At 50.2% G+C, this 13,712-nt stretch overlaps 6 protein-coding genes across 6 annotated transcripts; 1 reads left to right on the top strand and 5 right to left on the bottom strand.

Moving 5' to 3' along the window:
• Positions 1–51: 51 nt before the first annotated feature.
• erg1 (squalene monooxygenase erg1) lies at positions 52–2,152 on the bottom strand. The gene is made up of 2 exons (XM_073735602.1): positions 749–2,152; positions 52–691 (listed from the first exon to the last, which is right to left on the bottom strand). The coding sequence occupies exons 1-2, from the start codon at positions 1,929–1,931 to the stop codon at positions 423–425; spliced, it is 1,452 nt and encodes a 483-aa protein (XP_073599387.1). The 5' UTR covers positions 1,932–2,152; the 3' UTR covers positions 52–422.
• BDW70DRAFT_129327 (pentatricopeptide repeat protein) lies at positions 2,139–5,389 on the bottom strand. The gene has a single exon (XM_073735601.1). It carries the CDS (start codon positions 5,177–5,179, stop codon positions 2,342–2,344), a length of 2,838 nt encoding a protein of 945 aa, XP_073599386.1. The 5' UTR covers positions 5,180–5,389; the 3' UTR covers positions 2,139–2,341.
• A 48-nt stretch (positions 5,390–5,437) lies between these two features.
• On the bottom strand, positions 5,438–7,087 carry BDW70DRAFT_129326 (ferrochelatase HEM15). The gene is made up of 3 exons (XM_073735600.1): positions 6,719–7,087; positions 6,072–6,654; positions 5,438–6,016 (listed from the first exon to the last, which is right to left on the bottom strand). The coding sequence occupies exons 1-3, from the start codon at positions 6,935–6,937 to the stop codon at positions 5,559–5,561; spliced, it is 1,260 nt and encodes a 419-aa protein (XP_073599385.1). The 5' UTR covers positions 6,938–7,087; the 3' UTR covers positions 5,438–5,558.
• Positions 7,088–7,265: 178 nt separating this feature from the next.
• Positions 7,266–9,664, top strand: akuA (putative DSB repair complex subunit Ku70). The gene is made up of 5 exons (XM_073735599.1): positions 7,266–7,461; positions 7,520–8,131; positions 8,181–9,024; positions 9,078–9,181; positions 9,235–9,664. Exons 1-5 carry the CDS (start codon positions 7,402–7,404, stop codon positions 9,565–9,567), a joined length of 1,953 nt encoding a protein of 650 aa, XP_073599384.1. The 5' UTR covers positions 7,266–7,401; the 3' UTR covers positions 9,568–9,664.
• A 455-nt stretch (positions 9,665–10,119) lies between these two features.
• BDW70DRAFT_129324 (DUF3431 domain-containing protein) lies at positions 10,120–12,110 on the bottom strand. Its single transcript, XM_073735598.1, has 3 exons — positions 11,175–12,110; positions 10,452–11,117; positions 10,120–10,363 (listed from the first exon to the last, which is right to left on the bottom strand). Exons 1-3 carry the CDS (start codon positions 11,420–11,422, stop codon positions 10,315–10,317), a joined length of 963 nt encoding a protein of 320 aa, XP_073599383.1. The 5' UTR covers positions 11,423–12,110; the 3' UTR covers positions 10,120–10,314.
• A 230-nt stretch (positions 12,111–12,340) lies between these two features.
• BDW70DRAFT_129322 (U2-type spliceosomal complex subunit CWC24) lies at positions 12,341–13,431 on the bottom strand. The gene has a single exon (XM_073735597.1). The coding sequence runs from the start codon at positions 13,413–13,415 to the stop codon at positions 12,417–12,419; it is 999 nt and encodes a 332-aa protein (XP_073599382.1). The 5' UTR covers positions 13,416–13,431; the 3' UTR covers positions 12,341–12,416.
• Between the last annotated feature and the right edge of the window lie 281 nt (positions 13,432–13,712).

Genomic DNA, 13,712 nt, shown 5'->3' with positions numbered 1-13,712 from the left:
GCTGCGGTAACAACCGTTCTGAGTATTTCAACTAATATAGGAATTGAGATTGCTTTACCTGGGGTCTTAGTCTAACGTGATTATGCTCTGGTCTGGATCTACCTATAATACAAACAAAATTTTGAGTTGTACACGTCAAGCATGAGCAAGAGGTGTTTCGAATGAAGAGAGGAAATGAAATAAAAAAAAAAACCTATTTTATGCAACATAGCATTTCTCTCCCTCCTCTATTTAGGGAAGAGAAACAGAAGATAAATATAGGTCAATAAATAGGTAGAGTAGGTAGTAGTACAGACACTATAACAGACATGCATCGTCATGAGGAGTGTTTTGGTCCGGGGCCAGACATTATGTGAGCGAGGTGAATATTGTAACCAAAAATAAGAAAAGAATCCCCATCTCCGGGCCAAGAGGGAGAAAGGCTAGCAAAAGGCTTCAATTAACATATAAGGAAAGATGACAACGCACGCCGTCCAAAAGACAAGCGCGCACCGGATTAATGCGAGCGGGAGTTTGTACAGGGGGGAGTCGCGGATGATCATCCACAGTGAGAGAAACGCAACAGTGAAGAAGTGCGCAAAGAGGACTTCTGGTTTCTTGAGCATGCCACCAAGGAGGCTGACGGGGGTTTCATACATCCCCATGGAGAAGTACTGGAAGCAGCCGCGTTGAAGGGCTTTGAGGTTATCGTCTGTGAGAGGTTAGTATATGGGTCGATAGCGAGTGAATTAGGACGGAAGCGGCTTACCATCTGCAGCGAAGAGAGAGTACAGAGCCTGAGCTAGGATGTTGATGACAGACGCCCCCATCTTTCGTCTCCAGTGGAAGGTGGACAGCTTTTTGAGGACGAGTCTGGTGTCGCTTAGCCTGGGCACCTTCTCCGGGCTGAGCAAGTCGCGGAGAATGACAACATCGTTCAACGCGACAGTCATGCCGCCGCCTGTTAATGGATGCCGCATGTTTAGCGCATCGCCCAGCACTATTAACCCCGGTGTCTTGTTCGGCGCGCTCGGCAGGAAGGAGTTCGGCATCGACCGCAGCTGGCCTTTGTCTAACGCCGCGGCAAAGGAGGGCTGCACGCATTTGGGCAGGGAAGGGAGCACGACGTTGCGGAGATGAGCTTTCACGCCTCCGTTCTTGACGGACGCCGAGGGCAGGTTTTCGGGGATATCGCAGAGGATTCGCGTTTCGTGAGTTCCTATCTGGTAGATGAGAATGGGCGGGCGCTCAGGCTCTAGGAGGACATGGCCGTAGTGTGGCTGCGGCAGTTCCGCATCAATGAGCTCAAGTCCCCAAAACTTCGATCGAACCTTGGGGGTATAAGGGTGGTATTGCTTTCGAAACTTAGAGGCGTACCCGTCCGCGACGACGGTGATCTGACCGAAATAGCAGTCCTTGGACTCCTTGGTCACGCATTCCACACCAAGAACCTGCTTGGAATGGGAGCTGGTGATCAAGTCCGTAACCTTTGTCTCAACGATAGTGACATTGGGACAAGCCCCCGCAGCTTCGCGCAGCTTCATCACGAACCTGCCATGGTGGAACGAGCGGCCCTCCGGTGGCGGCGCCCCGGGACTTTGGCTGGGGTATGGAATTTTGACGGGCTTGCCCAGGTAGGTGACGTAGTAACCGTTTGTAGGTATGGCATCAATATCCTCTAAGCAGTCTCGCAATCCTAGCTGCTCGAGGGCAGAGACCCCTCCAGGCTGCAGGAGTTCCCCGACGATGCGGTCCGGCTCCTTGAGCGACTGTTCGAGGAGGAGGACGCTACGCCCCTGGCGCCCCAATGCCACCGCCAGAGCGCACCCCAGTACCCCAGCACCCACTATTACAACGTCGGCTTCATGGTGAAGTCGTCTGCGGAGCTCTGCGGCGTCTGAAGGCTTCGAGGAGTGGCCGTTGGCGTGGCCGTTGGCACGGGTGGTGGCCATTAATTGAAGTGGCGGATGAGAAATTCAAAGAGTCGGCGGGAACGGTAGGATGGATGGCAGTGTAAGGAGGCCGCTGCGCATATTCGGGTCGCAGTATCTGAGGGATCGTGAAAGAGAGCAGGGAGAGAGGAAAGCTGGGGGGGAGGCAGCGATGTTTAAAAGTCGTACTTTGGGTTAAGGGGGACGCGGCTTTTGTTGGTGGTTGCTCTGGCCGCACCAAGTGTGGCCTGACTGCTCTCAACTCTCTCAGGAACCAGAGACTAAGGACGAACATACGATGCAAAATGGGGCTGGCTATTGGCCGTTAATATTTCTTTCTTCAGCGAAGTCGAGACAGGCGAAAAAGACTGTAATCCGCCAAGCATCACATGCTAATAATTTCTTAATATACAGATCCGCTATACTTAATACTATACAGGCACACCGTCTATCTGCTCCAGTTCCAGCTCCTGTCGACGACAGGTAACCTCGTTCCATCTAGCAAGAATTGAATTTTGATCATTGTCAATGCAGTCCAGCAGCCGTTCAAGCTCGTACTCCTCATCCCAGCTATTGACAATCCCCTGAATTTTGCTCTGGGCTTGTTTCTTCTTGTTGTAGTCCAGATTCCAGATGTTCGCGGATGGAGTCTTCAGCTCTCGCCGCCTGGCTTTTTTCAGTCCGTAATTGACATTCCAAACGCCAGGTTTGAAGTAGCCTTCGAACTTTTTATGAAGAATTTCGCCAAGGTATGTCAGGGACTTCAACTGACTCGCTCTCAACTTGGCTTTTTGGAGGTCCATGCTTATGCCCACGGATTCCCGATGGAGCACTCCTAGAACGCGGTCAACCTCGACAGCGAAATCTCGGGAGAGGGCGCTGTCTCGCGAGAGCGCAGTTAGGATGCACCACCGGATCCCCCGAAGGTTCTCCGTCGCAGCGAACGCGCGCAAGAACATCTTCATGCAAACTGCATCGAATGCCTTCAGGCGTCCGTATTTTGATTTATAAACCGACACGAGTAGGTCAATAGCCATCTCGGGCTTATTCGATGCGATCAGACGCCCACTCGTTGCGGCGGTGATATTATGCGTGACCATCATCGACCGTCTCATCCAGCGGATGCGATAGAAGCGGAAAACAGCCAATTGGATGAACTCGGATTCTGCTGAGGGATCCATATCTTTGATCTGACGGAAAAAGATAGGCAACCACTCAATCCATTCAACTTCCACCTCAACCAGAGCTTGAGCAGCGCCCAGTCCCTGGCTGAGTAGTGTAGCAATCAGCGCAAGCTCAACTTCCTGTGGCTTAAGCTCAAACCCAGACACTCTCGCATCCTGAAAGCACTGGAGGGCTTCTGTCATTTTGCCCGCATGAATGTAGTAAATCATTTGTGTCTGTAAGTTCTGATAATCATCAACGGATCTCGAAGGCCCTGTTAACTCGTGCACCGTGCGTTCATACCATCCATCAGCGAAGTATGCCTGCTCCACTGTATGATTTGACTGTCGCCAGTTTGTTCGCTGATCGTGGCCAAGAAGCTGTTGCGACGCAGTGGCTCGCATATTGTCTGCTCGCGCAGCGTGTAACATCTGCCAAAAGCCCACTGGAGAATCCCCGAGTGCGGACTGACGTTTGCGCAATACGTCCAGCACCGCATTTTGATCCAGATTGATTTTCCACCCGCGTTCGCGCGCCAAGTTTGTGAATTCGGAGAGCATAGCCATATCGCCCCTTTCAACAACTGCCTCCAATATGTGACCCCAGAGAACTTGATCAGGAACAATATCGAATTTATCAATATAGCGGTAAAGAAAATCCCGAATCTCGACCGGGGTGTGAGACGGCCAATATTCGAGAAATATGCGGTGGAAGATTTTGAGAAAGTCCGCCTTGGGACTCGTCAGACCTAGGTTGTGCATTTCCTCAAACCCTTCATCGACAGCTGTCCAGTCACACTGTAAAGCTTTCGCGTACACTAGAATACCCTTCATTCGCACATTAAGTGGGACTTGGTACGTAACCATCATCTCGTGTAGCAGTGTTTCAGCATCTGCGAACCTGCCAAAATCCACATATGCTTGGAGCATTGGACTTATAAGCTTGTGGGTAGGTTTCTTGTCCAAGCGCCGGAGCATTATCAGTAATTTTGTGAACTGGCCGTTGAGAAGCTCAATGCTTCTAGCTTTCTTCCACAGGCCAGTGAGATAGACACCACATAAACCACAGTCTCGATCCAGGTGTAAATGCTGGAAGAGAACCTGTTTCGCAGTTTGAAGCCTGCGAGATTCAATCAAACACCGAAGGACAACGTCCAATAATATCCCAGGAATAGAATAGGAGTCCTTGTAACGAAGGAAGACGGTCGTAGCCGACTCTATGCAGCCTTTCTTCGCCAGTGCGACAATCAGGACCTTCCACATAGTGTGGGACACCCGATCCACTTCTTCCAGTCGTTCGAATAGACTCCTCGCGATGAAAACATTTTCTTGCCGGCAGTTCAAGTAAAACAGCTGCTCAACAAGTTGTCGCCTATGAATCGATATACCTCCATTTGATGCTGGATGTTCATCCAAGAATATTTGAGCAGCATCAATGTACTGACCACGCTCGGTAAGTCTTTCTATCCGTTCGTCAAGAGTCAATTGGTTCCCAGAAGGTAAATCCAGCCTGGCACCTATCATAGCAATGTCTGCATCTGGGTCCGGTTGTCGAACGACATATTTTGGTTTGAGGCTCGGCGGAAGTGGTTTGGAAGGGGGTATATCTGTCCTGGCCCCATGCCGTAACCTATTGAGTTTCCATCCAAGTTCTGTAACGAGCTCTGTGACCTCTTCCGATTTTGTTGCGGTTCCAGTCATATATCCGACTGTGGCTGGCGAATTGGCGCCATCCGTCGTACAGGGACCAGGACTTTCACCGGGAGAGCCATTCCCGTCGTACCCTGTGCTAGGGTATGGCGCATTCCTGTACTTTTTCTCGCTCTCTTTCCATGCTTCCAGTCCCATAAATTCGCCCGCTTCTGCTGCTTCCATCATCCGGGAGATTCTTCTGGCTGCAGACGTAGCATCATATCTCGGAGCGGAGGTTTGAAGGGCTCGCTTATTCTCGATAATGCGCTCCGCGACGGAGACTCGCCGGTGCACATCGTAGGTGATCGCAGCAACCGTGCAGAAGCTTCCAACTGTCGACCCCGCAAGGGCAAGGTTCCGAAGCACTCTAAGGGCGTTTCGCGAAGGGACGGCCGGAGGGCCATGGGCGGACATGATATTATGTCAGGAGGCTGCACCGCGAACGGCGGGCGGCGTGTTGGAATATCACCTATTGCTCATGCAGGATAAAGAGAACAGATATATTGATCTTCAATCTGCGGTAAGACCGAGGTCTCGGCTTGTCGATTGATTCAAAGGTTGAGGATTGGAAACCGGAGTCGTCGTCGGAAAGTTTGCAGTTGCCGCGCGGTTGGTGTGTCTCGGCACCCGTACCCTTTCCGGATCAACCCATCCCACGACTCCGAGAACTGATCATGCGATGCGCGGCCAATACTAGATCTTGTCTACGGGGTTGTTCTGCCAATCTCGGTAATGGTACAGTTATACCATAAATGGTATCCTTAGATTATACATACAGCCAGAAGATCGTTTCCTATTGTACAAGAGAAGCATATTTTTGACCAGCAAAAAACTTCTTTTGTTCCAAACACCTATCGCTCTTGCAACCCTGGCAGCGGAGGGTCATTTGAAGAGAACATAATTCCCCTTTGCGCAAGTGATCGTGGGCTAAGTCCGCGAGGGCCTGGATGAAAATCGGGTTCCCGTTCAAGCTCTCGGCGCGCTTGACTCCTGGGTGGTTGGCTTCTTCCATCACTTCCAGATCCAGCTCGTACAGGGTCTCAATGTGGTCGCTGGTGAATGCAATTGGAACAAGGACAAGATCAGTTTGTCCTCTCTTAACATACTCCTGGACTGTATCGCTAGTCTGAGCGCCGAGCCAAGCAGACGGTCCGACCTGAGACTGCCAGCATAATCGATAAGGGTTGCTGAAGTTCAGTCTTTGCATTACTGCGTGAACAGTTGCGGCAACCTCTGCTGGATACGGATCGCCTAATGATAAAATGTTAGATATATAGCCGTACGGAGTAGAAAGTTATCGTCTCACCTCTGTTGACCACGCTCATAGGCAAACTGTGAGCCGAGAACAATAACACCACACCGTTCCTCTTTTCTTCGGGGTACGTCTTCAGTTGGTCTTCAATGTTTCTTGCGAAGGCTTCGATAAGGCCAGGGTGTGTAGGCCAGCGGTCAATGACACTCCATTGGATAGTTCCTGTCGAATCCACGTCGCCATTTGCGCGCTTTCCTTCCAGTCGGGTCCTCCATTTCCACAGCTCATTCAATGAGCTACCCGTTGTAGAACACGAGTACTGCGGATATTGCGTGAATGCAACAGCACGACCACCTTTCCCATTGCCGAAGCCGTCCGCTAGTAACTGCGCGTACATTTCCTCCGTCAAAGGCGCAGCGTAACGGAATGCGACGTACGGCTTGTGCGGCGCGGACTCGGGGCTGAGCTTGTCTAACAATTTACACATCTCTGCGCATTGGTACTCTGACCATTTTCTGATAGGCGAGCCTCCTCCAATATCCGCATATTGTCTTTGGATCTTTGGCGTTCTCCTCTTCGCAATGAGCGGACCTAGATAGTTTTGGAGACGACCAAGGGGAATCAAGTCGCCGTCGGCCTATATCATGGATGTTCTTGTCAGGATATTATCTTGATAATCCGTGTGATTTGAACAAACGCACGAACAGTCTGCTTAGGAAATCTTCGACCTCAGCCGTCGTCGAAGGACCTCCCATGTTCAGGAACACCATCGCGGTCGGCCCTTTAGACCCTGTGGCATCTTGAGTAACCGGCGGCACAGATGTTGCAAGGCCACGCCTGTGTTCTCCTCTGATTACCATGGGAATGCGAGCTGCTGACCGCAGCATTTGCGGCAGGGTAAAGGTGCGCCGCAGAGCCATCGTAAGCCCAGGTCGCCCGACAGGAATCTATCGCTGTGCGATGCTATAAGAAGGGAAAGCTCGGCTGGGGAATTTATGAGCGAGTAGTGTATGACAGTAAACAAAATAATGTTCTAGAAATTGAAGCACAGCAGACAAGTTGGAAGTTGCCAAGTTCGCTGAGTTTCCGGCATCATGACGGAGACCACGGCACAGAGTTCGGCCTGACCTTAACCAATCACAAGAGAGCTGGGGTCATCAAGGACTTCCTCGGAGTCACATGATGCTCGTGTCTTCCCCGCGTCAGCCAGCCGGAGAAACGCGTCTCCCGGCAGAGACGGAGTACGGTGGTGTACCTAGGATAGGCAGAACAGCTTCAACGACCTTGACGAACACAAAGAAGCTGTGAGGTTGCCTCAGATCTTGTCCTCATTTCTACCTCCCTCTCGTCCTCGATCGAACCCCCGTTTGTTATCCAAGACGCCATGGCCGAAGACTATCGCGAAGATGACGTCGTTGAAGAAGAGGAGGAGCTGGACGAGGCGGTATAGAGCTAGTTTGTATCCTCTAACCGAGTCGCCTCGGGCTAACTTGTGAGGCCAGGGTTACAAATCAGTGAGGGATGCTGTTCTTTTTGCCATTGAAGTTAGCGATTCGATGCTCCAGCCGCGTCCGTCCGCAGACCCAAAACGACAGAGTCATGAGTCACCCGCCACAGCTGCGTTGAAGTGCGCATACCATCTTATGCAGCAGAGAATTATCTCCAACCCCCGGGACATGATAGGAGTACTGCTATATGGAACAAAGCAATCTAAATTCTATGACGAGGACGAGAATAGTCGCGGTGACTTAACATACCCTAATTGTTACCTCTTCACGGATCTTGATATCCCCTCAGCGCGCGAGGTTCTGGAACTTCGGTCGCTGGTTGAGGACGAAGAAAATGCGAAGAAAATACTCGAACCGTCAAATGAGCCCGTTTCTATGGCCAATTTACTGTTCTGTGTCAATCAGATATTCACCTTAAAAGCACCCAACTTCTTATCGCGACGACTGTTCATAGTTACTGATAATGACAACCCTCATGGAGACAACAAATCTCTCCGTTCTGCGGCAACTGTGAGAGCGAAAGATTTGTACGATCTTGGTGTTACAATTGAGCTGTTTCCAATCTCTCAAATGGAGCATGAATTTGACACCTCCAAATTCTATGACGTGGGTACTGTTCCTGGACATTCGGAGCACTACAACTCACAACGGATAGGATATTATATACAAAGCCTCGCCTACAGATCCTGACGCCCCTGCCTATCTAAAACCTGATGCGAAGACGAAGGATGCCCAAGATGGTATCTCATTACTCAACGGTCTTCTGTCAAGCATCAACTCTAGATCTGTGCCGCGCCGTGCGCAGTTCTCAAACATGTCCCTCGAGCTCGGACCAAACTTCAAAATCTCAGTATCTGGCTATATTCTCTTAAAACGTCAAGAGTCGGCGAGAAGTTGTTATGTGTGGCTCGGCGGAGAAAAACCACAGATTGCAAAGGGGGTTACTACACAGATTGCGGATGATTCAGCTAGGACAATTGAGAAATGGGAGATTAAAAAAGCATACAAATTCGGCGGGGACCAGGTTTGCTTCACCCCTGAAGAACAAAAGTCACTGAAAGACTTTGGCGAACCGGTAATCCGAATTGTTGGCTTCAAGCCCTTGTCTGCCCTTCCTTTCTGGGCCAACGTCAAACACCCGTTATTTATTTACCCAACAGAGGAAGACTATGTGGGTTCCACACGAGTATTCTCGGCTTTGTATCAGAAGCTCTTGAGAGATCAGAAAGTTGCGCTTGTCTGGTACATTGCACGCAAAGCTGCTAGTCCAGTTCTTGGTGCAATGATGGCTGGTGAGGAGAAGGTTGACGAGAATGGCATTCAGAAAATACCCCCGGGCATGTGGATTATACCGCTCCCCTTTGCAGATGATGTTCGACAGAACCCTGAAACCACCCTTCAGGTTGCGCCAGAGCCACTTATCGATCGGATGCGAACAGTCATCCAGCAGTTGCAACTTCCAAAGGGCGTTTATGACCCTCAGAAGTATCCGAATCCATGTACGTGCTGAATCAAGTTCAGACTGTTCGAGTCCATACTAATTACCAAATAGCACTTCAATGGCATTACCGCATCCTACAAGCGCTGGCGCTGGACGAAGACGTCCCTGAGAAGCCCGATGATAAAACAATACCTAAATATCGACAAATCGACAAGGTGAGTTTCCCTACCCAACATATTGACCATATAAGAACTAACACTTCTTTCAGCGCGCTGGCGGCTACGTCTTGGATTGGGCTGATGAATTAGAAAAGCAATACGCGAAGATAACCGCCAATCAACCCAAGAGTACCACGCTTGCAAAACGACCCGCAAAAGCAGATAACCCAGATAAAGCCGCTCCGCCGGCGAAGAAAGTCAAGGCTGAAGTTGGGTCTGGCAATATACAGGATGAAGTCCAGAAACATTTTGAGGAGCACACATTGTCCAAGCTCACTGTGGCTACCCTCAGAGATTACCTTGCGTCTCAGGGCCGTGCCACTGCGGGTAAGAAGGCAGAGCTGCTGGAGCGGGTGGAAGAGCTACTTGAGACGAAGTTCTAGTTGTGGCTCTGTTGTCGGCTATTTAGGACTCGTTTCGCTCTCTTCAGCTGTGCTGTGCACTCGAATTATCTAATGTAGACTACCTGATACAATTTCTAAATGAGAGATCCAACGACTTATGAAGATAATCGGATGGAACTAGGTGAGAAAACCCAGCAGTTAGCCCTAACACAGGTCGCCCTACTTAAATCGCTAAGTTTTGATGGCATCCACACACCGAAGTGTAGCCCCATAAGTTTTCGAAAAATTCGACATCTAAATGTGAAAGACTCAATTCAAAGACATGACTTACCAGTGATTAGGTTCTCATGGTCTCTCCCAGAGCTCGACAGTAGTCGCAACGATAATATAAACTTACAACACCTCCACTCTGCCGTAAAATACACCATGCGGGAATAGTCTATACAAAGCTTTTTTTTTTCACTTTCTTTCTATCACATAAGATCATATATTTTCAACAAAAAAATTGACATTATTATTTTGAAGAATCATTCATTCATATAAATGTAAAGTGTAATGTGGATATGTAGGGCGCGCGGCTCTCGAACCCGACTCTGCTCCAGAAAAAGTATCGGGGGAAGGTATATAATCTAATATGATGTAATAGACGCTAATAACGCTGCAACAGGAAATGACATGGATTTATACGTCCAATAGCATAGGGTAAGGTGTGGCGGTATTGTACGCAATAGACGAGACCAGCTCCTGGGGAAGATGCCGAAACCACACGGTTGTAGAATATACCAACTAGCATTGCCCGTATACCTGACAGTAACAGAGCTCTTGATCCGGGCAGCTGGAGGGAGTTCGTTATTATCAGAACACTATCATGGCCAGTTTGAAGGGGCATGGAAACAGATTTCGGACGGAGGGATTGCACGTACTATACCGACTGCTTGCCGAAAATAACATGCCACAGATACTCCATCACTCGACCACTCGAGGCGTCGCTTCTAACTGTGTCAATCACCCACTGTCGAATCTTGATGTAGTCTTCGCGAGGACGCTGAAGGACTTGGTCCCGTGAGACGGCGAACTGCGCGCAACATGCTGCGGCGACCTGGGTTGGTATTGGAAGGGATCTCGATTCCGTTTGCACACGTACAGAATTGCTTCCCCGTTTATCGGTTGTGCTTGGGCGGCTGATTGCTTCGCTTGAATTTACAGGCGGAGTGCTAGTTCCCTCAAAGATCTCTATCCAGACAGCTTCCGTGACGTGTGGATTACGGTTTTTCCCATGTGTTTCGCCGCAGCCTGGGTTCAGGTTGCAGCGGAGGTTGACGTAGCCGTTACGCTGGACAAAGTCGAGCCGTAAAGACTGAAGAGCGGCGACATTGTCGTGTAATGGTGCGTCGACATGCCAGGCTGTCAGGAAGCCAGAGCGGTGGGAATGGATGAAGGCGATTGTGGACGGGAGGTGGTCGTAGTGGTCTATTAGGTAGGTAAGGTAGGCCATAGACTCGTGGCCTTTGTTGACTGGTGTCTTGAGACGCTTGTCGTCGGCTTGCGTAGTCTTTGAAGGATTAACTGTGTATATTGCTCGTTGCCAGCTGCAATTGTATGTTACTATAACAGTTGGTTATAGCGAATGGATATTAAGAACATACTCTGGGAGTTCCTCATGGACCCAATCCACAGGTTCTTCTTCGAGTGTAGCCATGACAATGACCTTGTCTTTGATATCTCCTTTGTAGGCGGTCCATTGGCTCTGAGGGTTAGTGTTACTGAGCCAGTCAACCAGGTAGGTACCTGCGTGGTATTGGTTGCAGAGATCCGCAAGATGGGCTTCTAGGAAGTATAAAGGGACAAGGAGCAGCAGCAAGAGGCAGAGCGCAATGCGATAACCGCTCTTCATTTTCGTGTATGGAATATGACTGAAGACCCGGTGAGGTGGACTTGATATATGAAACTCAGAAATTCATTTATTCAGCCAACCATGTCAATCAGGCAAATGGGTGATGGGTTTCGAGAGAACGAAATAGTGTCAATGGCCCCAGAGCTGAGAATGTATAACTGATGAAGGACAGCAGGAAGGCGAAGGGTTCAAGAACTGGACCATTGGCGCAATTTGGCTCAAAGTGACGCACCGCCCTCAAGGGGGAAAAGTCGTAGAGCCATCTCATCTAGGAGAAGAATGCTGGAGGCGATAGCCCGTAGCTGGTATTAGATTACCCTGGGAGGAACCGCTGCAGATGACTGGAACGAGAGACTCATTGGTCTGTCGTCTAGTGGTTGTCTCCAGCTCGAACTTCCTGAAGAAGGTAAACTCAGGAACCCTTTGGGATGCCGCGCGTTTGGACCCGCAAGTTGTGCTGTCAGAGCGCTGAGTGGTGGCATATCCAAAGTTTGGCTGTCCATACTGGGTCTTACCCCGTGGCTGTGACTTGGTGGGGATCCTTGGACGAAGTGTGTGCGGTTTGGCGAGGCATTCTGACTCGATCCCTACAGACCGTAGAACATGGAAAACCCTAGATATTGCGCAGGCATAAAAGCGAGAACAATCGAGTCTGTAAGAGAAGAACGGGTCCTGTGGTAAGCACTGCGTAGGAAGCAGGGGATTTGGAGGAGAGTCCCAGAGTGGAGAGCGTAAGCACTTTAAGTTGCAGGGTCCAACAGGATCAACACGTGCCGCCAGAGACCATTCCAGTGGATGACGTATGGACCCTAGAATGCCTACCTTACTGCGGAAATGCCGCTCGATAGTAGGCGGACTAATCTATTTTCTACAGAGTAGGTGCGGTGAAGTGTTCAGGGGTAACTAGACAGCGTTTTCACAGACCAGCTGCAGCAATTTGCATTTCATGTCATGATTATATAATACAGGCTTCACGATTGCCAGAGTCATGCTATCAAGAGCTGTTCTGCTCTTCGTCTTCGTCTTCGTCCTCTTCGCTGCTGACTTCCTCGCCATCTGCAATGGCCTGCTCCCGGCGTTGCCGCGCACGCTCCCTTTTCTTCTCGAGAAGGCCGTTAAGCTTCTTTGCAACGTTGAAAACTCCACCTGTCCCGGCTCCGCAGGCGGCACAGGACGGGTTCTTGCGATACCGCTGCAGAGCACAGGACTCGCAGAAATAGTGTCCGCATTTGGTGACAATGGGATTCTGGTACGGCTTCTTGCAGATGATGCAGGCAAAAGGAATGTTCTCGAGTTCTTCCTCTTCATCGTCTTCATCATCGCCAGCTTGACCCCCTCTATGGGATACCACTTTGCCCCCCAGATTCTTGCCCTTTGTGCTGACCTCCCAGTCCCGATCCAACTCCCAGCCTTGTTTGTAATCTTCACGCATATGACTGAACTTGCAAGAATCTCCAAACCCGCAGTATCCGGTGAGTTTATAGTCCTTGCAAACATCGGGCGCATAATCCATGAACGTTACTGTTCGTACATTCGTGGGCGCTTTAATCGGACCGAACGTCTTAGTAGGAGCGTTGGGATTTTTCTGAATAAATGATTGGTAGTTCGCCGCGCCCTTGTATGTACCGTCGGGCGCATCTGTCCCTGTAGCCGCTGGCCGAGCTCGTGTGGTACCTAGGAGATTCTTCTCGTTCAACTCGTCATCGTACCAGTTAGAGTGTTTAGTGGCGTCATTGGAGGCCGTTAAAGGAAGGGCAGAGCCAGCCGTAGCTGGCTCATCGGAGGCTGTTGTGCGTCGCGTATTCGACATCGAAGAGGCGGACACTGCTGCATTCTTGCGGCGTCTCTTGATCCTTTGGCCTTCTTCGTCATCGGAGGAGGTGAAACTGGAGTCAGAGTCCGCATCAGGCGGCGGCGACTCTGGCTTCTTGCGGAAATTGGTCTTCTTGACCGCACGCTTCTTGAAAGAGACCTGAGGTGCTGTATCTGCCATGTCGAGACAATCTCCCAATGTATTATCGCTGAAGTCTGAACATTCTTATGTTCAAGCTCAATAAAGTCGTTGCAGAGTGGCGCGGTGCACGTGATGATGAATAATCTGAAACACTAGCAGCTTACTAAAGGGATACTAACCAGACCAAGCAAAGGAGACCACGCAGCTGGAATCATAAGCACGTGATTATCTCGATCCGCGAACCTGGAGCCTGACTCGCGTCTTTCAGGCTTTCAGGCTCTTTGCGTCCAGCATGGATTGACACCCAGTAACCGTGAACCAACCGTGAACCTTATT

This window comes from Aspergillus foveolatus, assembly GCF_047715535.1.
Source record: "Aspergillus foveolatus strain CBS 279.81 unplaced genomic scaffold BDW70scaffold_6, whole genome shotgun sequence".
Classification (NCBI taxonomy): Eukaryota; Fungi; Ascomycota; class Eurotiomycetes; order Eurotiales; family Aspergillaceae; genus Aspergillus; species Aspergillus foveolatus.
Note: the sequence above shows the minus strand (reverse complement) of the source record. Positions and strands in the feature narration are given on the sequence as shown.